This window comes from Leuciscus leuciscus (genome assembly GCF_965113295.1).
Source record: "Leuciscus leuciscus genome assembly, chromosome: 3".
Taxonomy (NCBI): Eukaryota; Metazoa; Chordata; class Actinopteri; order Cypriniformes; family Leuciscidae; genus Leuciscus; species Leuciscus leuciscus.
The window spans coordinates 67380476-67405192 of NC_138727.1; the positions used below are offsets into that span (position 1 = coordinate 67380476).

The window sequence follows — 24717 nt, forward strand, 5'->3', positions numbered from 1 at the left end:
CCTGTGATCAAAGCTGAATTTTCAGCATCATAATTATCAGGACAGGACATATTTGTGTAACAATGTAAAAGCCTTTACTGTCACGTTTAATTAATTTAATGCATACTTTCTGAATAAAATAAATTCGTGCTAAATAAATAAAAATTACTGGTTTAAAAAAAAACATACCTTAGGATCGACATTTTTTATGTGATCCTTTAGAATAGATACAACATCAGTATCGATATTTCAGGATCGAAATCCGCGCATATATCATCGTCATCATCATCATCATCAACATCATCATCATCATCAACATCATCATCATCATCATCAACAAGCAGCAGGGGGTTTATCTAAAGTTACTTCCCATCGAACATAACAACTTTTTATAAACGTAATATAACATAATATGCAGTCACTGCAGCTTTCTGTGATTAATTAATTAGCCAATTCATATCAATTTCCATAAACGTTATTGACCACGGTAACGTTAACAGCACCATAGATTAAAAAGCTCCACAGTCCACACACACACACACACAACACACACACACAAATACAACGTTAGGCTACAGCAACGTTAGGATTTCTTAAATTACAGAACCATAATAAAAAATGTGGCTTTGACCGACCTTGAACGACGCAGGAATTTTGGAGAATGCAATATATGGCTTCTGAGGTCGAGACAAGATGGCGACCGAGACAGACGCATGTTGAAATGCTCTCAAGGGTTTTGATTCTATCCTCTTTGAAAAGACTTTTCATGTGTTAAATCTTTCGAAAAAAAGCTAGCTTGAAACCATAGTGTAAAATACTGTCATAGCAAAACTTTATTTTATTCTTGAAAAAAGCCAATTCCAACACAATTGAGGACCTCAAGACATCCTTAAATCATCTTTATACTGAGATTCAGGATCTTAAGGATGACAAAACTAAGCTGGGTGAGAAATTCGCGCAGCAGCAAAAATCTCTCGTCAGTCTGGAAGAAAGAGTCGCCGATGCCGAACGTTACAAAAGACGCTGGTGCCTACGTCTCTATGGCCTTTCTGAACAACCAAACGAAGATGTAAAAGCTAAAGTTGTCTTGCAAAAAAGGGTTTGAAGTCATTGACATTGCTCACAGGCTTGGTAAACCGCAATCGGGTAGGAATTCGTGCCATCATTATTTTATTCACTTTGCGATCTGTGCGAGATGCCATTTGGAAGAATGCCAAAAACAACGAGTTCCTGAAACAACACAAACTTCGCTTCGTGGAAGATCTGACCAAAGAGGAAAAGGACAGACGATCGCTTTTATGGCCACATGTGAAGAAAGCACACGAAGATAACAGAAAAGCCTTCTATGTCGGGTCCAAAGCATTCATTGAAGGTTTCGAAATCAAACTGAATGTGGAAGGCCAAAAGATAAACTGAACAGTACTACGGTTAAGCTGATCCTCAGACCTTTAAGATGCATGGTAACAAACACATGCATGTTTTTTGTTCAAACTTAAAGTGCTTTAATTTATGTTTGTATATTGAGCTATATTAGGTCTGCTCTTGAAATTGAGGATAGACCAAACCCTCCTCATACTTCTGTTCTTTTTTCTCCTGTTGTTATTTCATAACGGAGTTATCACTTATCTCACTTAATGTAAAGGGCATTCGAGATATTGTTAAAAGAAAAGCTATATTTTTGTTTTGCAAAGAAATGAAGGCAGATTTTTTTTTTTTTACAAGAATCCCACTCAAGTGTGGAAGATGTTTTATTTTGGAAGAACCAGTGGGGAGATGATCCATGATCTCTGGTTAGCTCATGGAAACAACCATTCAGCCGGTGTAAGCACTTTGAAAGGCAACTTTAGAGGGAAAGTTCTTTGTAACAAATGTGATGTTAAAGGGCATTGGGTAATTATAGTTATTGAAACTGGCAGTAATTTGTTTATATTATGCAATGTTTATGGATACAACTCTTCTTCTTTGAATTGTGATTTGTTAGACACAATAGAAGAAAATGTCAATATTCTCTCAACTAAATTTCCAATGGCAAAGATAATTATTGGTGGAGATTTTAATATGGTTCATGATAATGTTCTAGATAGATTCCCCGCCAAAGTCTTTAATAAAAAGAACAATCTCCAGAATTTTTGTGATAATTTAGCTCTCATGGACATATGGAGATATAGACACCCCCTTGTTAGACAATTCACACGGAGCAATAAGCAAATGAATCAGCAATCGCGAATTGATTTTTGGCTAATTTCCTCAGACTTGGAACAAAAAGTTTTACAAGCTGAAATTTCCCCAGCTATTCTTACTGATCACAAAGATTTAACTTTAAGTATTAAATTTGAAGATATCCAGTGTAACTCTCGAAATCTAGGCTATTGGAAACTAAACAATTAACTTTTATACCATGAGGATTATGTGAAACAAATCCAACTATTAATAAATACATACTGGCAACAGGCAAATATTAAGAAGGAATATGGCAAGAAATGGGAACTATTAAAGTTTGAAATAAGAAAATGTAGTATTCAATTTGGAAAAAAATTGGCCATGAAGAAAATAACACGTATTCAAGATATAATTAGAGAGATTTCCAATTTAACTCAAACATCTACACACCCATCCAATAATGATGTTAGTTTAGATAATTTGCAGAAAGAATTAAACCATATTTATCAAGAAAAAGCCAAAGGTGCTTTTGTAAGATCTAGAAGAAAATGGATGGAAGAAGGTGAAAGAAATAGTAAATATTTTTTTAGTCTTGAGAAAAGGAATGCAGAAATGTGCCTAATTAGAAAGTTAAAAATAAATTACATTGTTACTGAAGACCTAGGCATGATTTCTAAATTTATTTCTAAATATTATACAGATATATATTCATTAGGAGAAGATCAAGATAATTCAGTTCTTCTTAAAACAATTAGAAGTCCAAAATTGCTATCTTTAGAAAGTAGAATTGAATATTCTGAAAACCTTTCTCTAAGTGAAATTGAGTTCTGTATAAAAAGACTAAAAAACAACAAATCCCCTGGAAATGACGGCCTTTCATCAGAATTCTATAAAGCTTTTATAAATGATATATCTATTTTCCTATTAGCAGTATGAGGAGGCCATCAACAAGGGATCCTTACCTACATCACTCAGACAAAGCGTCATCACACTGATCCCTAAACCTCAAAAAGATAGACTATTATTAGAAAATTGGCGACCTATATCATTATTAAATAATGATTATAAAATAATGGCAGCAGTTTTTGCCAAACGGATGAAAAATGCTATAAATGAGATAATTGATGAAACTCAGTGTGGATTCATGAAGGGACGCCATATCTCCTCTAATATTCGTTTAGTTATTGATTTAGTAGAATATAGCAGTTTACTAAATGGTGACCCTTTAATACTCTTTTTAGATTTTAGAAAAGCTTTCGATACAGTTAGCCATAAGTTTATATTTGATTCCTTAAAATTCTTTGGTTTTGGGGAATATTTCATAAAAAGTGTAAAAACGATGTACTATGGTAGTAATAGCTCTATTAAACTTATTAATGGGACATCTCCCAGATTTGAAATAAACCGAGGCATTCGGCAAGGCTGCCCAATTTCTGCATTCCTTTTTTTAGTTGTAGCTCAAGTGTTGAGTAATATGATAAACCAACACTCTTTTAAAGGGATTGAAATTCATGAAAGACAAATTAAAATATCGCAACTTGCCGATGACACAACAATCTTTCTTGGTGATAGTTCTGAGGTACCTTTGGCTCTAAACATGATTAATAGCTTCTCAAAATTCTCTGGATTGAATTTAAATTTATCTAAATGTGAGATCCTACAACTTAAAAACAACAACCTATCCACTGTGTGTAATATTCCTGTTAAAAGTATGATAACCTATTTGGGAATTAAAATTTCTAAAACCAGTGATGTAATGGTTATCTCCAATTTTTTGCCTGTTATTGAAAAAACACAAAAGAAATATAACTCATGGTTAGCAAGAGATCTTTCTATTCAAGGGAGAATTCTATTGAGTAAGGCAGAAGGTCTTTCGAGAGCAGCATATCTTTTCTCTTCACTTAGTGCCCCAAAGGAGATATGCTCACAAATGGATAAATTACTCTTTAATTTCATCTGGAGAAACAAACCTCATAAAATTAAGAAAAGTGTTCTTGTTAATAAACTATCTGATGGTGGATTAAATGTTCTTAATTTTACTATTTATAACCAAATTCTAAAAATAAATTGGCTTAAAAACTTTTTAAAAAATCAAACAAGTATATTTAATATAGTCCCTTATTTTTTGTTCAAGAAACTTGGGGGATTAAACTTTTTATTGCAGTGTCCTTATATGACCGGTAAACTTCCAATTGCTTTAGCTAACTATCATAAACAAAGATTACTTTTCTGGTCCCTTTTGTACAAACACAATTTTTCTCCCAGTAGGTGTTTTATATGGAACAATAGTAATATCATTCATAACAAAAAATCTTTGTACATGGAGAATTGGGTCCAACACAACATTTTAATTGTTAGCCAGCTTTTTCAAAAAAATGGGCAATTTTACACCTACCCTAATTTTATTTCAAAATATGGTTTATTTGTAAATGAAAAAGAATTTAACAAAGTAATTAAGGCTATTCCTAATGGCATACTAATATTAAACAAATTTTCAGATGTAGATATCAATAATACATCTTTACAAAATCCTCAACTCTTTGTAAATGGTCTCTCTTTATTTGATAAAGGTTTTAATAACAACTTTATAAGAAACTCCTTTAATGTTGGATCCAGTCCTCCATGTAAATCAAAGTGGCTTAAACCTTATTGTATATCTTGGCGCAACATTTGGACTATGCCCTATAAGTTTATTATTTCTAATAAAGTCAAAATGATTCATAGATGCTATCCTGTAAATGCAACCATTAGTAGATATATTCACGCTGTTTGTGATAAGTGCACTTTTTGTAACACATCACTTGAAGACATTGAACATTTATTTTTATATTGCCCTTTTTCTATTTCTTTTTGGACTGACTTTAAAATAGATATGACAAAAAAATTGAACAGAACTCTTAATTTAGACCCTCATGACATTTTACTATGTTTCCAAAACCCATTTTTTTCTGAAAAACAAAATTATATAATTCATCTTTTTATCATTTTGGCGAAATTTTATATTCATAAGACAAGAATAACTCAAAAGAAACCCTCCTATATTGCCTTCTATAACACTGATCTAACAATATATTTTGAAACTCTTTCAAACATGAGATCACAAAATAAAAAGTTTATAAAAACAATACAAATATTAAAGCTTTTCAAATACATATAACTGCCCTGATATTTTATACTTATATTTTTGTATTTGTTCTTATGTTTATGTTTATTTTATTATTTTTTATTATTTTTTTTTTCTGGTTAAATATTTTGAGCTGTATTGTCAATGCTTTGTAACCAATTTTTTTTTTTTTTTTTTTTTTTTTGCATTGTACTGAAATGTTTTTGTATTTGAACTGACTAAAAAAAAAAATGTAATTTTTTCCAGTATTTTTCACTATTTCTGACGCGAAGGATAAATGAATTCAGAATGTTTGCTCTGACTCGCTGCGCTGTAAAATACAGTCACTATCTGGTGTAGAAACTCTTCAATCCGCCTCAGGGTTTTCATGTTTCAGGTCAGGTGAGCTCTGATGCACAGGAGCAGGTGGAACAGGTGTGACAGGTGTGACGACTCTCTCCTTCAGGAAACAGATCGTCGAAAACAAGTTAAAACACTTGATGGATGAGGAGAAGACGCCACTTCGGAGACTCTCACAGATGTCACACTTTACGGTCAGTTATTTGCTTCTGATTTGATGTGTAGGCCTACATATTATTATCACATGTGCGTCGTTAGATCCGTGTGTCTGTAACTCGTTTGTTGGCTCGGTTTATGCAAAACAGAATAGCCTCTAAACCGCCTTTCTTTTTTCTGTTTCATGTCAGAAATAAAGCTTGATTTCTTATTCTCCCATTAATGTATACGACATGAGCTCATGATGTTTAAGTTTATTTGTCATGTGCATAAAGTTAGTGAGAGATTGAGGCTACGTCTACATTAATCCGGATACATTTGAAAACGGCGTTTTCGTTTAGAAACGCTCTCCGTCCACACTAGCGTTTTCGGACGTTTCAGTGTGGATGAGAAACTTTTGAAAAACGCCTGAAAACGCTCAATTCACCTTTACTGCGCATGTGTAAAACCCCACAAAAGCTCACTGATATGATTCAAATGGAAAGATAAATAATGAAGTTATCGCGCAATTCTTCTGACAGGATCATTTTATTTAGTAAAATATCTCACCATTCACTGATGCGTCCAGGTCGCACGCAGACACCGGTCTAAAACGCGACTGCTCTCATGTATCACCGCAGGACAGCAAATGTGAGTAGTGGTGTAGTCTAGTTTTTTGTAGTGAGTATACTCTAATATACTAGTATACCCCCCACCCCCCCGCCGCATACTCACCCATCCCAGAGCGTCACCCCATATATGGCAAGCCGTTTTAACATTTAATCATTTAAACTGACTAGTCTCTATTTTCATGCTACTAGTACTTATTTTTTAGATACTAGTATCTATTCCATTAAGTACTAGTACTTATTCATTAGCTACTAGTGTCTATTCTTTAGGTACTAGTGCCTATTCTTTAGATACTAGTATTTATTCATTAGATACTAGTACTTATTCATTAGATACTAGTACCTATTAAATAGATACTATGGCAAGCCGTTTTAACATTTAATCATTTAAACCGACTAGTCTCTATTTTTATGCTACTAGTACTTATTTTTTAAATACTAGTATCTATTCCATTAAGTACTAGTACTTATTCATTAGCTACTAGTGCTTATTCTTTAGGTACTAGTGCCTATTCTTTAGATACTAGTGCTTATTCTTTAGGTACTAGTACTTATTCAATAGATACTAGTACTTATTCATTAGATACTAGTACTTATTCATTAGATACTAGTACCTATTAAATAGATACTAGTACTTATTCATTAGATACTAGTACTTATTCATTAGATACTAGTTCTTATTTATTAGATACTAGTACTTATTCATTAGTTACTAGTACTTATTATTAGATACTAGTACTTATTCATTAGATACTAGTACCTATTAAATAGATACTAGTACTTATTCATTAGATACTAGTACTTATTCCAATAGTGACTAGTAACTATTCTTTTGTTACTAGTAACAAATAATTTTTTTTGCCATTGACTTCTATGGGATCTGTCATTCAGATATCAACTATTCAGTTCTTACTAATATGTATTCCAATTGTGACTAGTACATATATATTAGATACTAGTAGTTATTTATTAGGTACTAGTACTTAATTTTTAGATACTAGTAACTATTACTAGATACTAGTATGTATTCAACAAACACTAGTATTAAGTCATTAGATACTAGTACCTATTAAATAGATACTAGTACCGATTAAATAGATACTAGTACTTATTCATTAGATACTAGTACTTATTCAATAGACACTAGTACTTATTCATTAGATACTAGTACTTATTCATTAGATACTAGTACCTATTAATTAGATACTAGTACTTATAAATTAGCTACTAGTACTTATTCAATAGATACTAGTAACTATTTATTAGATACTAGTATTTATTCCAAATGATACTAGTAAGATTTTTTATTTTACTAGTAAGATTTTTAATTGAACTATCCAGTGGCATTTCTGACTAGTCATAACATAAGACGAGTAAAAAAGCAGTTGTGACTAGTAAAATAAAAAATCTTACTAGTAACATTCGGAATAAATACTAGTATCTAATAAATAGGTACTAGTATCTATTGAATAAGTACTAGTATGTAATTTATAAGTACTAGTATCTAATTAATAGGTACTAGTATCTAATGAATAAGTACTAGTATCTAATGAATAAGTACTAGTATCTATTAAATAAGTACTAGTATCTACTGAATAAGTACTAGTATCTACTGAATAAGTACTAGTATCTAATGAATAAGTACTAGTATCTAATGAATAAGTACTAGTATCTATTGAATAAGTACTAGTATCTAATGAATAAGTACTAGTATCTAATGAATAAGTACTAGTATCTATTGAATAAGTACTAGTATCTATTGAATAAGTACTAGTATCTACTGAATAAGTACTAGTATCTAATGAATAAGTACTAGTATCTAATGAATAAGTACTAGTATCTAATGAATAAGTACTAGTATCTATTGAATAAGTACTAGTATCTAATGAATAAGTACTAGTATCTATTTAATCGGTACTAGTATCTATTTAATAGGTACTAGTATCTAATGACTTAGTACTAGTGTTTATTGAATACATACTAGTATCTAGTAATAGTTACTAGTATCTAAAAAATAAGTACTAGTACCTAATAAATAACTACTAGTATCTAATATATATGTACTAGTCACAATTGGAATACATACTAGTCAGAACTGAATAGTTGATATCTGAATGACAGATCCCCATAGAAGTCAATGGCAAAAAAAATAATTTGTTACTAGTAACAAAAGAATAGTTACTAGTCACTATTGGAATAAGTACTAGTATCTAATGAATAAGTACTAGTATCTATTTAATAGGTACTAGTATCTAATGAATAAGTACTAGTATCTAATAATAAGTACTAGTAACTAATGAATAAGTACTAGTATCTAATAAATAAGAACTAGTATCTAATGAATAAGTACTAGTATCTAATGAATAGGTACTAGTATCTAATGAATAAGTACTAGTATCTATTGAATAAGTACTAGTATCTAATGAATAAGTACTAGTATCTAATAAATAAGAACTAGTATCTAATGAATAAGTACTAGTATCTATTGAATAAGTACTAGTATCTAAAGAATAAGTACTAGTATCTAATGAATAAGTACTAGTATCTAATGAATAAGTACTAGTATCTAATGAATAAGTACTAGTATCTATTGAATAAGTACTAGTATCTAATGAATAAGTACTAGTATCTAATAAATAAGAACTAGTATCTAATGAATAAGTACTAGTATCTAATGAATAAGTACTAGTATCTAATGAATAAGTACTAGTATCTAATGAATAAGTACTAGTATCTAATGAATAAGTACTAGTATCTAATGAATAAGCACTAGTATCTAAAGAATAGGCACTAGTAGCTAATGAATAAGCACTAGTAGCTAATGAATAAGTACTAGTACTTAATGGAATAGATACTAGTATCTAAAAAATAAGTACTAGTAGCATGAAAATAGAGACTAGTCGGTTTAAATGATTAAATGTTAAAACGGCTTGCCATATAGATACTAGTACTTATTCATTAGATACTAGTACTTATTCATTAGATACTAGTTCTTATTTATTAGATACTAGTACTTATTCATTAGTTACTAGTACTTATTATTAGATACTAGTACTTATTCATTAGATACTAGTACCTATTAAATAGATACTAGTACTTATTCATTAGATACTAGTACCTATTAAATAGATACTAGTACTTATTCATTAGATACTAGTACTTATTCCAATAGTGACTAGTAACTATTCTTTTGTTACTAGTAACAAATACAAATTTTTGCCATTGACTTCTATGGGGATCTGTCATTCAGATATCAACTATTCAGTTCTGACTAGTATGTATTCCAATTGTGACTAGTACATATATATTAGATACTAGTAGTTATTTATTAGGTACTAGTACTTATTTTTTAGATACTAGTAACTATTACTAGATACTAGTATGTATTCAATAAACACTAGTACTAAGTCATTAGATACTAGTACCTATTAAATAGATACTAGTACCTATTAAATAGATACTAGTACTTATTCATTAGATACTAGTACTTATTCAAAAGATACTAGTACTTATTCATTAGATACTAGTACTTATTCATTAGATACTAGTACCTATTAATTAGATACTAGTACTTATAAATTAGCTACTAGTACTTATTCAATAGATACTAGTACCTATTTATTAGATACTAGTATTTATTCCGAATGTTACTAGTAAGATTTTTTATTTTACTAGTCACAACTTCTTTTTTACTCGTCTTATGTTATGACTAGTCAGAAATGCCACTGGATAGTTCAATTAAAAATCTTACTAGTAAAATCCAAAATCTTACTAGTAACATTTGGAATAAATACTAGTATCTAATAAATAGTTACTAGTATCTATTGAATAAGTACTAGTAGCTAATTTATAAGTACTAGTATCTAATTAATAGGTACTAGTATCTAATGAATAAGTACTAGTATCTAATGAATAAGTACTAGTATCTATTGAATAAGTACTAGTATCTAATGAATAAGTACTAGTATCTAATAAATAAGAACTAGTATCTAATGAATAAGTACTAGTATCTAATGAATAAGTACTAGTATCTATTTAATAGGTACTAGTATCTAATGAATAAGTACTAGTATCTAATGAATAAGTACTAGTATCTAATAAATAACTACTAGTATCTAATATATATGTACTAGTCACAATTGGAATAAATACTAGTCAGAACTGAATAGTTGATATCTGAATGACAGATCCCCATAGAAGTCAATGGCAAAAAAATGTATTTGTTACTAGTAACAAAAGAATAGTTACTAGTCACTATTGGAATAAGTACTAGTATCTAATGAATAAGTACTAGTATCTATTTAATAGGTACTAGTATCTAATGAATAAGTACTAGTATCTAATAATAAGTACTAGTAACTAATGAATAAGTACTAGTATCTAATAAATAAGAACTAGTATCTAATGAATAAGTACTAGTATCTAATGAATAAGTACTAGTATCTATTTAATAGGTACTAGTATCTAATGAATAAGTACTAGTATCTAATGAATAAGTACTAGTATCTATTGAATAAGTACTAGTACCTAAAGAATAAGCACTAGTATCTAAAGAATAGGCACTAGTACCTAAAGAATAAGCACTAGTAGCTAATGAATAAGTACTAGTACTTAATGGAATAGATACTAGATCTAAAAAATAAGTACTAGTAGCATGAAAATAGAGACTAGTCGGTTTAAATGATTAAATGTTAAAACGGCTTGCCATACCCCATAAGCACCACCACACTCACTAATGCATACAGTAGGCCTATGCATCAACATGTAATTGAGAGCATTATGAAATAAGTGTTATCAACATGTCAATTTATTATAAGCAACACAAGACTTTAACAGCCAATGACATTTACAGCTGAGGAGACTGGACTGATTTCCTACTGTTTAGTGTGAATCACCATCTAACTCAGTCAGTTGAGCTACATTTAGCCTTAGATGTTATATGAATATGGTCCCTGAAGCACAGGTTTTATCAGCTGACAATTTTCAAAAAAAAATTAATTTTCACAAATACAAATTTACTTTTAGAAATGGTGTTTTTGAAAAAAAAAAAAAAAGTGTTATTTTAAAATACATTTTACTGTGCACTTTCTTTCTAATTAATTTGAGTTAGACCAAACTTTTATTTTGGTGGGTTGTAGACATTTGAGTTTCTGTGTGTTTTAATAAACTATTATTATTATTATTATTAGGCCTGAAGTATACTCTACTGTGCAATAGTAATATATTTCTGTTATAATTTCTTCAAGTTATAGCTAACTTTTATTTTGACAGGTTGTCGTAAAGACATTACAGTTTCTGTGTGTATATGAAACGAATGAATGACGATAGTTTTATCAAATTCTCGTCAAGCGACTCTCATAGCAGCTCTGCGATGAAATGCACATGTGTATGGCAAGCCATTTTAACATTTAAAAGCTAATTTTGACTATCCGGAACTAACATTGTAGATATCAACAATGTCTTTCTGACTAGTCGTAATTACATTTTGGATAGTTGGAATTGTCATTCAAGATATCTGTAACGTAATTGTGACTAGTCGAAACGACAGATTGAGATATCTGTAATTCAGTTTTGACTAGGCAAAACTGAATTACAGATATCTGCAATGACGTCATTGAAAAACGACATTCAACTCGTCACACATCTTAAATGACAATTGCAGATATCTGTAATTCAGTTTTGACTAGGCAGAATGAAAGTTAAAGATATCTCAAACGTCATTATGACTAGTGCAAATTATTGTGCATGACGTTGCTCTATTTTAGATATCCATTTCCCCTCCCCGCCATAATCAAAGAAGAAGTGGGTTAATTTCTTTATTTCTATGAATGGAAGAAGAAAGAAGCAGTCATGGCGTTGGCTGTAATCGAAAAAAACACCAGAAAATGTTTTTTATATACAAAAAAAAAAAAAAAAAGTTGAAATGCTATGTTTATGATCATGCTTAAAAGGTTATTGTTGCCATAAGATTTATGCGTGAAAGAGATTCACACTAATTCACTTTAATAAAGATGCTTACATGCATGCTATTCATGAAAGTACAATAACATTAACTTCCTTAGATGAGAAACAAAGTTCTTAGTTCAGATTAGTTCTTATTTTTTATTTTATTTTTTTCAGTTTGAAACAGTATCTAACAGCATGAAAAAAGACGATTAAAAACTCTGGTTGCTCCGACATGGTGCTAATCAGTGCTAATTAAAGTTAACAGTTAACAGGTGCTGTGTGATTTGATGATTTGAACAACACGCTCTGCTCCCGCCTAAAGTGTGATGCATGCATACAGATATCTGCAACGTCATTTGGCCTAGTCAAAACTCTAATTCAAGATATCTGTAATTACATTTTGACTAGGCAGAATAAAAGTTACAGATATCTCAAATTTCAGATATCTCTAATCAAAATTCATTTCAAGATATCTATAACTTGATAATAGATATCTACAATTAAATTATGACTATCCCTAACTCCAGTTTAAGATATCTACAACGTCATTTCGCCTAGTCATAACTCCAGTTACGGATATCTACAACGTCATTTCGCCTAGTCAAAACTTAATTTAAGATATCTGAAAAGGAACATGTAGATATCTTGAATTGAGGTGAATTAAAGATATCTTGAACTGGAGTTATGACTAGTCAGAATCAGATGGAAGATATCTCAAACTAGAATTACAGATATCTACAATTCAATTGCAGATATCCATAATTTACATAGTGGATATCTGCAACTGAATTGTAGATATCTGTAATGATAAACCCCATACAAATGAATGGCAAAAGTGATGTCATTTGTCCTAGGAACACTGTCTTTGTGGATATCTGAAATTACAATTATGGATAGGAAGAATGTAGTTGCGGATATCTGAAATGTTCTTTTTGACTAGGCAAAACTGAATTACAGATATCTGCAACACATATCCAGTCTAGCTTTTAAATGTTAAAATGGCTTGCCATACATGTGTAGCTGTAGCATACATCATGTCTCAATACAGTGAAATGCTGAAAACACCACGAGCGTGAGTCACCCGTGCTTCTCTCTATGTGTGTGTGTGTGTGTGTGTGTGTGTGTGTGTGTGTGTGTGTGTGTGTGTGTGTAGTGGAGCACACATTGAGCGCTCATTCCCAGAGACGCGTATCTCTTTTAGCTTTAATATTCGTCCATATCGAGATTTGATTCATTGTACAGCAGTTACTTTTGATTTATTCATTCAAAAATAGCCAAAATCCGTGACGTTCTGCCCTATAGCAAGTTCCATTTGTGACTGGATTCCGCGATTCGATCCGTCGCTTCGCAAACACAGACGGGGTGAATTTATGAATGAAAGTGTGAAAGTTCTGACACAAAACGAAGTTGATACGTATCCTCACGCTTTTTTAAGTGGGTATACGCAAATCCTTGGCATTTTCTAGTGGGTATACGGCGTATACCTGCGTATCACGTAGACTACACTGGCTAAATTCTGTCATCTTTGCAGGACTGTGATATGAAGAGTGTGCAATGTAGAATATTTTTAGCAACAGTGTGAAAGTGAATAGCACATAACAGGCACAATACTGGTATAAACATGAATATCTATTGGTACAATATGCGTCACATGACTAAATTTACGTCATCGTTTTTAAATCCCTCCGGTTTCACAGTCCACACTACAACGCACTACGCAACACAACGCACACTACAACGCACAACGCAATATATATATACATATATATAGCGATCAGGACACTTTGTGCAAACAGGAACTGCTCACTAAAGTTTAGTTTTGGTTTGTTGTCCAGATTATCCACCGTGTTTATCCTGTTATAACTTAGAAATTCCATAAAGATATTAATACAAATTGTTCTTCTTGTAAACATCACTCAGAGACACTAGTACATTTATTGTGGCTTTGCCATTATGATTATTATGGAAATATTTCTCCCAATACATATAATCTGATTTTGTTATGTTATATACACAAATATCAGAAAGAACTTTGTTTTGTTTGCTGAAGTTACTTTGGGACTCTTTCTAGCTTGTGTATCTAGAAGCCTTTAAACAGTTGAAACCATCATATCGGAAGTGAAATATCTGTCTTATATCTCATAATACCATTAAGCTTAAAATGAAATATTTTGTTTAGCATTATTGTAAAAAAGCTGTAATGAACGCTGTTTTATTAATAATTGGGAGTTAGTCAAATGTGATATTGGTAAATTAAATAGAAACTAAGTGAGTACGTCCAAATTCAGTCCACTGTAGGGGTTGTTTTGTGACACACACACACACACACACACACACACACACACACACACACACACACACACACACACACACACACACACACACACACACACACACACACACTTCTTGCTTTCCCTGGGAATCGAACTCGTGATCTTAGCGTTACAAGCACCAACGGTCTACTGTTTGAGCTACTGCATCACACCTTTGTACGCGTCTTCAGTTATCTCCTGATGCTGAGACGATCAAATGGAGTTTTTGGAAAATGATCTTAAATAATTATAAATAATCTGTATTCATATGTATTAATCATATTGATAATAACAATATTGATATTTGTATCAACATAGTAATCAATCATGTAAATTTCCTGCACCTGTCATAGATGTCCAAATGACGTCCAAAAATATGACCCAGTTCAAAGGTCCAATGTTGAACGTCAATATGACGTCCAAGTTGGGTCATGGTTGGACGTCCAAATAGTGGACCTAGTTTGGACGTTGAATAGATGTCCAGAATTGGTCATGGACCGACGGACCCAATATAGACATGATCTGCACATTTATCCGATGTCCAGTGTTTAGTGGGTAAGCGTTTTGTACTTATGGACTTGTGACGCATGTAAAAGTGAACAAGTTTATCTTCAGGATTATAATAATATCGAGCTCTAGGGATTCTGGGATTCTTCACAATCTGAAGTATACAGAGGTGGAAAGTAAACATGTAAAACTGAACACTTCCGGTCTTCTGTAGGCCAGGTGTCGACTCACAGACGATCAGCTTTAGTGAGAAGATTGATTATGACATACTGATGTATTTCTGATCGCTACAGAAAATCTATACTCTCCAATTAAAGTGTCTGGATTGTGATATTTAAAGGAAGAAGCCCGATTAGATAATATGATAAATAATTTAATGTTTTATTTCACCTATATGAAAATACTAGATATTAACAATAATAATAAAGAAGCAACAATGTGTTTTTTTGAAAAAGTTAAATGGATTTAATTTGACAATTTCACAATGTGTGAAACATTATGACTGAAATCTGAGTTGTTGTGATTCATAGTGATTGTATTTCTCGCATCTGATTATTTAACTGCATGAAAACTCATTATTGTGGAGGGAGAACAACTATTAATCATTATAAAAGTGTAACCGGCTGGATGTGGAAGCGTTCAGAGAGTTCTTCATCAAATGTGCTGATCAGTCAGTGTGATATGAGCTCTGACACAGAGAAGCTGTCAGTGAGTCTCTCTACAGCAGCAGAAACACATGAAGCTTCTGAACAGAGAGAGATTCAGGCTTTTCCTCCTGCTGTTGAAGTTCAGTGTTCAGTGAGACTCAAGAGCATCAGTGAGACACTGACGGTGGGTAATGGAGACTGAAGCACTGATCCACTTCATCTCAGAGGTTCACATCTGGCCTTTGTGCAGTCAGACCAGTTCTTCCACAGTAAACCAGTACTTTATAGACTTCAGAAGAAAAGGATCCTCCACAATCTGCTGCAACTACACAGTCTGAACACACAGAAACCTCTAGAGAGTCATTGTGTGTGTAGTATTGAGATTTGATTTTACTGTACTTACTGGAATAGTCTTAATGTCTTATGTAGTCTTACTAAAGAGTCTTATGATGTTTTTCTCAGTGTTTCCTTATGCAGATCTGAAGTCAGTTTCTCATTATGGAGAACAGAGAGAGCTGTGAGAGATCTTCATCTCCAGATCCCAGCTGTGTGTCTGTGAAGAGTGATGGATCCATGGATAATCCTCCTAAACTCAGTGATAAAGCAGTGACCTCTGACCCCAGTGATGAACCAGTGACCTCTGACCCCAGTGATAAAGCAGTGACCTCTGACCCCAGTGATGAACCAGCGACCTCTGACCTCAGGTGAGTGTAAACCTGTAGTGGTGAATTAACTGTTTTATGGGAGTCACACACACACTGAATTCACACAGAGAGATGAGATTTGCAGTAGGGCTGCAACTAATGATTATTTTGATAATGGATTAATTTGTTGATTTATTCTTTCAATGAATCAGATGAAAAATCCCCAAAATAAAATGAATATGAATTCTTGAAGATGTGTATATATATATTAAATCCACTATTTAAAAAAAAATTGTTCCACATTATCCGTTATTATCCATTTGATAAATTAGTTATTGCAGCCCTAATTAAATAAATGAAACGTCAGACAGGAAGAATTATTTCTCTGTGTTTTCTCAGGATCTGGAGTCAGAGAGCTATGCAATGCAAAAAGTGTTGAACTAAAACTGAAATGAAACACATTAATTGTACAGAAAATACAAGATTGACAAGATTGTGTAGATTTAGATTTTATTTTTCATGTTCTTAAATCTGTGCAATGTTTTGTTTTTCTCAGCAGAGTTTATAGAGATGATCAGACTGGAGACCAGGATTCTCCTCAACCAGTGAATGATGAACTACAGAGAGTCAAACACAGACACAAAACCAGCATGAAGAACAAGTATGAGAGATTATTTGAGGGACTGAAACTCCAAGAGAATGAAACCCTCCTGAACAGGATCTACACACAGCTCTACATCACAGAGGGAGAGAGAGAAGGAGTGAATGAAGAACATGAGGTTTTACAGATGGAGAAAACAGCCAGAACACAACACTCACAAAACACTACAATCTACTGCAATGACATCTTTAAAGCCTCTCCTGAACCAGGACACGAGGAGAAGGAGCAGATCAAGACTGTTCTCACTAAAGGCATCGCTGGAATCGGGAAAACCGTCTCTGTGCAGAAGTTCATTCTGGACTGGGCCGAGGGAAAAGACAATCAGGATGTAGATTTCATGTTTGTGCTTCCATTTCGAGAGCTGAACTTGATCCGAGATCATCAGTACAGTCTTCACAGACTTCTGCTGGACTTTCATCCTGAACTTCAAGATCTGGACTCAAAGATTTATGAGGAGTGTAAAGTTGTGTTCATCTTTGATGGTCTGGATGAAAGCAGAATCACACTGATGTTTTCAGACGCTCAGGAAGTTTCTGATGTGACTGAGACTTCATCAGTGGGTGTGTTGATGTCAAAGCTCATGAAAGGAGATCTGCTTCCCTCGGCTCTCATCTGGATCACCTCCAGACCAGCAGCAGCCAATCAGATCCCCTCCAAATACATCCACCGTCTGACAGAGATTCAGGGATTCAGTGAGCCTCAGAAGGAGGAATATTTCAGGAAGAGAATCAGTGACGAGCATCAAGCCAGCAGAATCATCTCACACATCAGAAGAGCAAGAAGCCTCCACATCATGTGCCACATACCCGTCTTCTGCTGGATCTCCTCCACTGTGCTTCAGAAGCTCCTGGAAGAAGATCTGAGTGCAGAAATCCCTCAAACTCTGACTGAAATGTACATCCACTTCCTGCTGATTCAGATCAACATGAGGAATCAGAAGTATGAAGAGAGAGATCCAGAGAAACTCCTGCGGTCAAACAGAGAAGTGATCCTGAAACTTGCTGGAGTGGCTTTCCATCAGCTGATGAAGGGCAATGTGATGTTCTATGAGGAGAACCTGATTGAGAGCGGCATAGACGTCACTGACGCCGCAGTGCATTCTGGGATTTGCACTGAGATCTTTAAGGAGGAATCTGTGATTCATCAGAGGAAAGTCTACAGCTTCATTCATCTGAGCGTTCAGGAGTTTCTTGCTGCTTTCTATGTGTTTTACTGCTATTTAATGAAGAACAAGGCACCACTGCAGCTTCTGGGTGTATTCAGCTCTGATGAAGTCTCTCTGTATGATCTACTAACATCAGCAGTAAATAAAGCCCTCAGGAGGAAGAATGGACGGCTGGATCTGTTCCTGCGGTTCCTCCTGGGCGTCTCACTGGAGTCCAATCAGAGACTCTTACAGGATCTACTGACACACACAGAGAGCAGCTCAGAGGACATCAGGAGAATCACACAGTACATTAAAGACATGATCAAAGATCCAGATGATGATCTCTCAGCTGATCAATCCATCAATCTGTTCCTCTGTCTGCTGGAAGTGAAAGATCAGACTCTGTCCAGAGAGATTCAGGAGTTTGTGAAATCAGACAAACACTCAGAGGAGGAACTCTCTCCTGCTCAATGCTCTACAATCTCCTACATGCTTCAGATCTCAGAGGAGGTTCTGGATGAGCTGAACCCCATGAAATACAACACATCAGCTGAGGGTAGAAGAAGACTGGTACCAGCTGTGGTCAACTGCAGAAAAGCTCTGTGAGTGTTTAATCATTAATAGCTAAAGAATCCTTTTTAATAATGCATCTTACATCTTTACAGGGGTCATGACATGGAGTTTTTTTTTACATTATTTATTATATTCCCTGAGGTTCACTTATACTAGGGGAGCCAAACTCAGTTCCCTAGAGCTCAGGTTTTCAAGTTTTCACAGGTTTTTTTACATTTACAGTTACAGTTACATTTAAAATAAAAATTATATTTTGTTTTCATAAAGTCATAGTCTATAGGCCTGTATAAAAGGAATTAATATGCTAAATATATTTGACTTAAATAATTAACAGATTAACAAAAGAAAAGAAAAAGCTGTGTGACAGTATTCTGCTGAGTTTGGTTTATTTTTGTGAAGCGCTCCACAAACTAGTTGACGGAAAGGAAACCGAGACGCCAGAAAACACATCCTGTTTGTTTATTTTACAAAGCCACATGGTGCGTTCCATCTGACCGTAAGTGGACTGCGAAGTGGACTTCACAGGGTATTTCACCATCTTAAGTGAGACTCCAATCTGAAGTGAACGAACATGTTCAGTTCAAAGGGCACTGCAAATGGCGTAGGGAATAAGGGAACATCGATACATCACTTCACAGGAAGTGGAGAGTGAAGATCACCCACCTGTCATTGTGCACCGCATCACCAGTCTGAACTAACCATAGAGCAGAGCCATTGGAAGAGATTTAACATTTACATTTCTATCGACTCTGAGTTTAGATATGCATTTGAGTATTCGTAAATATTGTTATTATTATACAAACTAGAGTATTTATGAATGGTTGGGGTGATGCATGTTACATTTCCATATTCTACTGTATGAATATCTACACAAATTAAAAGTGTTGAGAAGCAGCTAGGCACAGTCATTTATTTATTATTATTACTTTATTTACCTCAGAAAATGTTTGCTAATTGCTATGCAGCTGCGGGTGGGAAAGAAAACGCACGAGATGAGACCTCTACATTTATTAAGACCATATTTATGTATTGATAACCAAATCAAAAATTATTTTCATATTAAATGACCGTTATAGTACAGCTGATGTTTAGTCATAAAGTAGCCTAGTAATAAACTAATACAATGTTTTGATTTTTATTTATTAGATAGGCTACGTGTTTTGTATATATAGGCCTATTATATGAATTTAAATTTGAAAGTAAAGTAAATTACAATATTTATATAAGTTATATAATAATCTGCGCAACCCCGTTGTTGCCTTTCACTGATGACGTTGCAGAGCATTCCAAATGAGTGATTATTGTCAGCGAAGTCCACTTCAACTGATGTACCATGTTCAGGGAGTAGGGATCAGTGAACACTGCGTAGGGACCCTGTCGAATGGCACACACCTACAGTGTTCTGGTTTATTGTGAGTGTACACAAATTAATTTAAATACTTAGCAGTTTTGACTAGAGATGCGCCGATCCAATACTCAGTATCGGTATCCAAATCCGATGTTGTGCATAAACTATTCTGTGTTATTGTTAAGCCTCACAAAAGCTACAAAAACATTATAAAGAACCATCAACTTTTTGTGGACTATATTATAAGTGTTCTAAAGCCACTCCATATTATTATTTATTATTTATTTATTTCAGACACGTGAATAATGGTCCATATTACAAAAAAAAAAAAAAAAAGAGACACATAAAACCAATACATTTATCTCCTGTATAGGCTCATAAGCCAGTGAGTCCAAATACTAGAAGAATATCTCACCGAGCTTAGTCCAGGGTTGGTCAATGCAGTGATGATACTGTTCGCCGAGCTCGAAAGCCTGCACATGCACCTGTACATAAGATTTCGCAGTACAGCAGGGCAGTTTGGCAAACCCACATTTACACACATTTGGCTTGCACTACTCCATCGTGGGACCCTCAGTAGCATCCGCATGGCATCATTATACGCTACAATTAGCTTTTGCATACTACTCTTTTTGTAGCGCCTCCACAGGTGAGCAGTATACATGGTAGTGCAATATGCCTTAAAGAGTCTGATTTTAACAGGTGTTGAGCACATTCCAAACCTGCGGATCAGCATGTTAGCCTGTCCATAAAGCATGCCACACTGTCTGTAAATGTCTCTGTCATCAGACAAGTCTGCAGTCACATAGTGCCCCTAATATTTACATTCATTAGTGACCTTAAGTCTATTGCCTGACAAAAAGAAATCAGGGAATGTCAGTTTGGAGTCCTCTCTGCTCCGGGCTATCATGATAATGCTTTTCTTTGAGTTGTATTTTATATCAAAGTCTGTTCCATACTGAGAGCACACATGCAACAGCTCTTGTAACCCCGCGCTATATGGACAGAAAATAACAAGGTCATCAGCGTACATTAGGTGGTTAATGGTACTGTTGCCAACCCTACAGCCCGTTCCACAATCATTTAAAAGCCTTGACAAGTCGTCCATATATACATTAAATAAAAACGGAGACAAAATGCTGCCCTGTCTTACTCCATTTGACACACAAAAAGATGCAGATAAGCAATTTCCCCATTTAACAGACATTAACTGATGGCCATTCCAGAAAACCAGAATTCCCACAAGACATTTTGGAGCACCTTTCTTGTACAACTTAGAAATAATTTTTCATGGTTTACATAGTCAAAGGCCTTTGAGGCATCAATAAAACACATACAAATTGTTGTATTATGTCTATTGTACAGATCCAAGATTTCTTTCAAAGCAAAGATGCACATGTCTCTTCCATGTTTGGGTTTAAAGCCAAACTGGTTATCAGAGGTCAGCAAAAACTCTTCCAACTTATTCAGAATGGACTTTTCCAGTACCTTAGAGTGCTGGCCAGAGCTATAGGTCTATAATTGTCTTTACTGTTAATTTTGCCAGTTTTATCTTTTACAATTGGAACCAAAATGACAGACAATAATCGGTCGGGTAAGACTCCATGTATTAGAGAGCCTGTAAAACAAATGGCGAGCAAGGGATACAGTTTCCTGCTAGCATATTTTAAATGCTCAGCAGATACCCCGTCTGCACCACATGCCTTGTTGTAATCCAGCTTCATCACTATCTCAAAGACTTCTTGTGGAGTGACAATCACATCTTCAGTCTTCTCAATTTTGTTAACAATAAAATAATTACTCTTAACAGCATTGAAAATGTCAAAGTAATGCTTCTGCCACATCTGTGTAATCTGTTCTGCTCCATTTACACCATCAATATGTGTTGGTAGGAACAGTTTATTGCTGTTCATTCTTTTTATTTATTTCCAGAAGTCTGTAGGGCTATTGCTTTGCAGTTTCCTTGCCAGTAAGTCAGCCTTGAGAGTGTTCTCATTACTTTTAATAAACCGTAGGGCATATTTAAAGTTTGCCTTTGCTTTCTTCATACACTCAAACACATGACCACACTTGAGTCTGCCTGATTCAGCCCAAGCTTTAAAGGCCCTTCTAGCCTCAGCATGGGACTGCTCCACATATTCATTCCAGCCTGGTTTAGCTTTATATGTCTTCATCTATTACAGAGGTTGACTTGAGACAAGGAGAGAATCTACAATCTTATCATACAGTGAGCACAGTTCAACTCTGTGTTGCAGATTCTGACAGTTAATATCATTACAGGTTACAGCACTTTTAGGCAGCTCAATGTTACTCAACCTGGTTTCAGACTGGGTAAGATATGTACAAATGTCCTCTTGCGTTAAGGTGGACCACTTAATTTTTCCAACTTTTCCACACACTTAAGAGGCGGCACTTTGCCCACATTCACCGACAAAGAGAATGGCACATGATCCGAAGTAGCAAATTCATAGTTGATCCAAATGGATACAATAGAATCATGAGCATCACTGGTACATATGCAATGATCTAACCAGGAGGTGGTGTGCCACGCCTCACTAATGTAAGTGTAGCTGTCATTAGGTAAAAGTGCTTCACTGGAGAGAGAAAGGCTATTTTCTGAGCAGAAATGCTTTAAATGATTAGCAAACAAGGACCTGTTATCTGAGAGATCCGCATTGAAATCCCCCACAATGAAGATGCTGCTAGAAGCATTGTCTTGTATATACGCCATAATACAGGCCAGCCTATTGAGGTACTCAGATTCATTATCAGAGCATTCATATGGTGTATATATGTTCAGTATTGTTAACTTTTTATCCTCACAGCAGAATTCAAGCCCTATAGCCCAGTCAACGTTCAGCCTGACCACTTTGATCAGATGGTCATACTTTTTTCGCCACAACACCTCCAGGAATTCTGCCACGAATTATCCTGGTACTACAGTCTGTGGTAGATTCCCCTGGCCCATAGAAGTCTTCATGTATGGAGTTCAGCTTTTCTAAGTCCTGTTTGGATAAGAAAGTCTCCTGCACACACAATATATCGTAAGTTTCTGAAAGCTTTGTCGGCTTCGTCGTGCCCAACACGTAATCCTCTAACATTATATCATACCTGCAAACTTGTTGCTTTTCGGCGACAATCGCCGTTTTCTTGGTCAATTGGGTCATTTACGTGAATCGCGTAGGCCAAGTAGAGGTAACTGCAGGCTGGAGCAATGGGCGTGCCATAAGGTCGGAAAGGAATGGGGCGTGCCGTAAGGTCTTTACAATTGGACGCGAAAGCTTCCTGATCCGCATAAAAGCGAGCCATAAACTTGATCACTATTTGCCAACAAATAATTATACAAGACCAAATACATTTCATTTACTGTAAAAATAGCAATAATGATATTGAGAATACATTAAAAAGTGCGTTACCTTCGAAACCTTCTGTATGGCGCGGGTTACATGACGTCATCACCACCGCGACTTTTTTAGGATCAATCATTACAAAACATTCATACTGTTTGATAAATGCACTTTTTGTAACACATCACTTGAAGATATTGAACATTTATTTTTGTATTGCCCTTTTTCTATTTCTTTTTGGACTGACTTTAAAATAGATTTGACAAACAAATTTGTCTTAATTTAGAACCTCATGACATTTTACTTTGTTTCCAAAACCCATATTTTTCTGAAAAACAAAATTATATAATTAAATTATTTTGGCAAAGTTTTATATTCATAAGACAAAAATAACTCAAAAGAAAGCCTCCTATATTACCCTTTATAACACTGATCTCACAGTATACTTTGAAACCCTTTCAAACATGAGATCACAAAACAAAAGGTTTCTGAAAATATTTATAACTGCTTTGATATTATAAACTTTTATTTTTGTATTTATTTGTATTAATTTCATTTTATACTTCAGTTGTTATTCTCTGGTTTACACATTTTGAGCTGTATTTACAATGCCTAGTATTCATCTTGTTTTTTTATTGCATTATACTTGAAATGTCTGTACTTGAACTAAATAATACAATTTTAAAAATCATTAAAAAACAAATTAAAATATATATATAAATATAGCTGCGAGCAGCGATTGCGGGCCCAAGCCGGTGGCACCGCCACCCTGGTGCCTTTAGTTACACTAAAGGCACCGGGGTGGCGGTGTCACCGGCTTGTGCCCTCCATCGCTGCTCGCAGCTATATTTATATATATATATATATATATATATATATATATATATATATATATATATATATATATATATATATCAGATAAGTAATATTCTCTGTCTTGTCACTTAAAAAAAATATATATATATATATATATATATAAAATAAATATATATATATATATATATATATATATATATATATATATATATATATGTATATTCTTTTTTCCCCCTATTGAAAAAATTGCCTAGGAGGATTATTTCAAATTCCAGAGCAAGCGTTCTCCAAACTTGATGAGAACAATATACATAGCAAGTTTTGTTGCTGTAGATGAATCTAACCCCCCACTTTGGTCAAAAGGTGGCGCTACTGAGCCATTCCAGCACGCCCGTTTCTGAAA

At 34.0% G+C, this 24717-nt stretch overlaps 1 protein-coding gene and 1 long non-coding RNA gene across 8 annotated transcripts in view; one reads left to right on the top strand and one right to left on the bottom strand.

Moving 5' to 3' along the window:
* The window catches only part of LOC309494180, a 243646-nt gene that overhangs the window by 31538 nt on the left and 187391 nt on the right, over window positions 1–24717 (bottom strand). The window lies entirely within an intron of this gene.
* LOC309494170 (NLR family CARD domain-containing protein 3-like) overlaps window positions 5639–24717 on the top strand; it is a 132466-nt gene continuing 113387 nt past the window's right edge. For 2 of the 6 annotated variants that reach the window (XR_014204240.1, XR_014204241.1), the window contains exons 1-4: window positions 5639–5796; window positions 16241–16482; window positions 16979–18832; window positions 22977–23409. Coding sequence is in view for 2 of the 6 variants with exons in the window: in XM_082163419.1 (XP_082019545.1) it covers window positions 16277–16453 (177 nt within the window). In the remaining 4 variants the exon portion in view is untranslated. The remainder of the gene's footprint in view (window positions 5797–16240; window positions 16483–16978; window positions 18833–22976; window positions 23410–24717) is intronic. The other 4 variants (XM_082163419.1, XM_082163420.1, XR_014204242.1 and 1 more) reach the window with 3 other exon arrangements.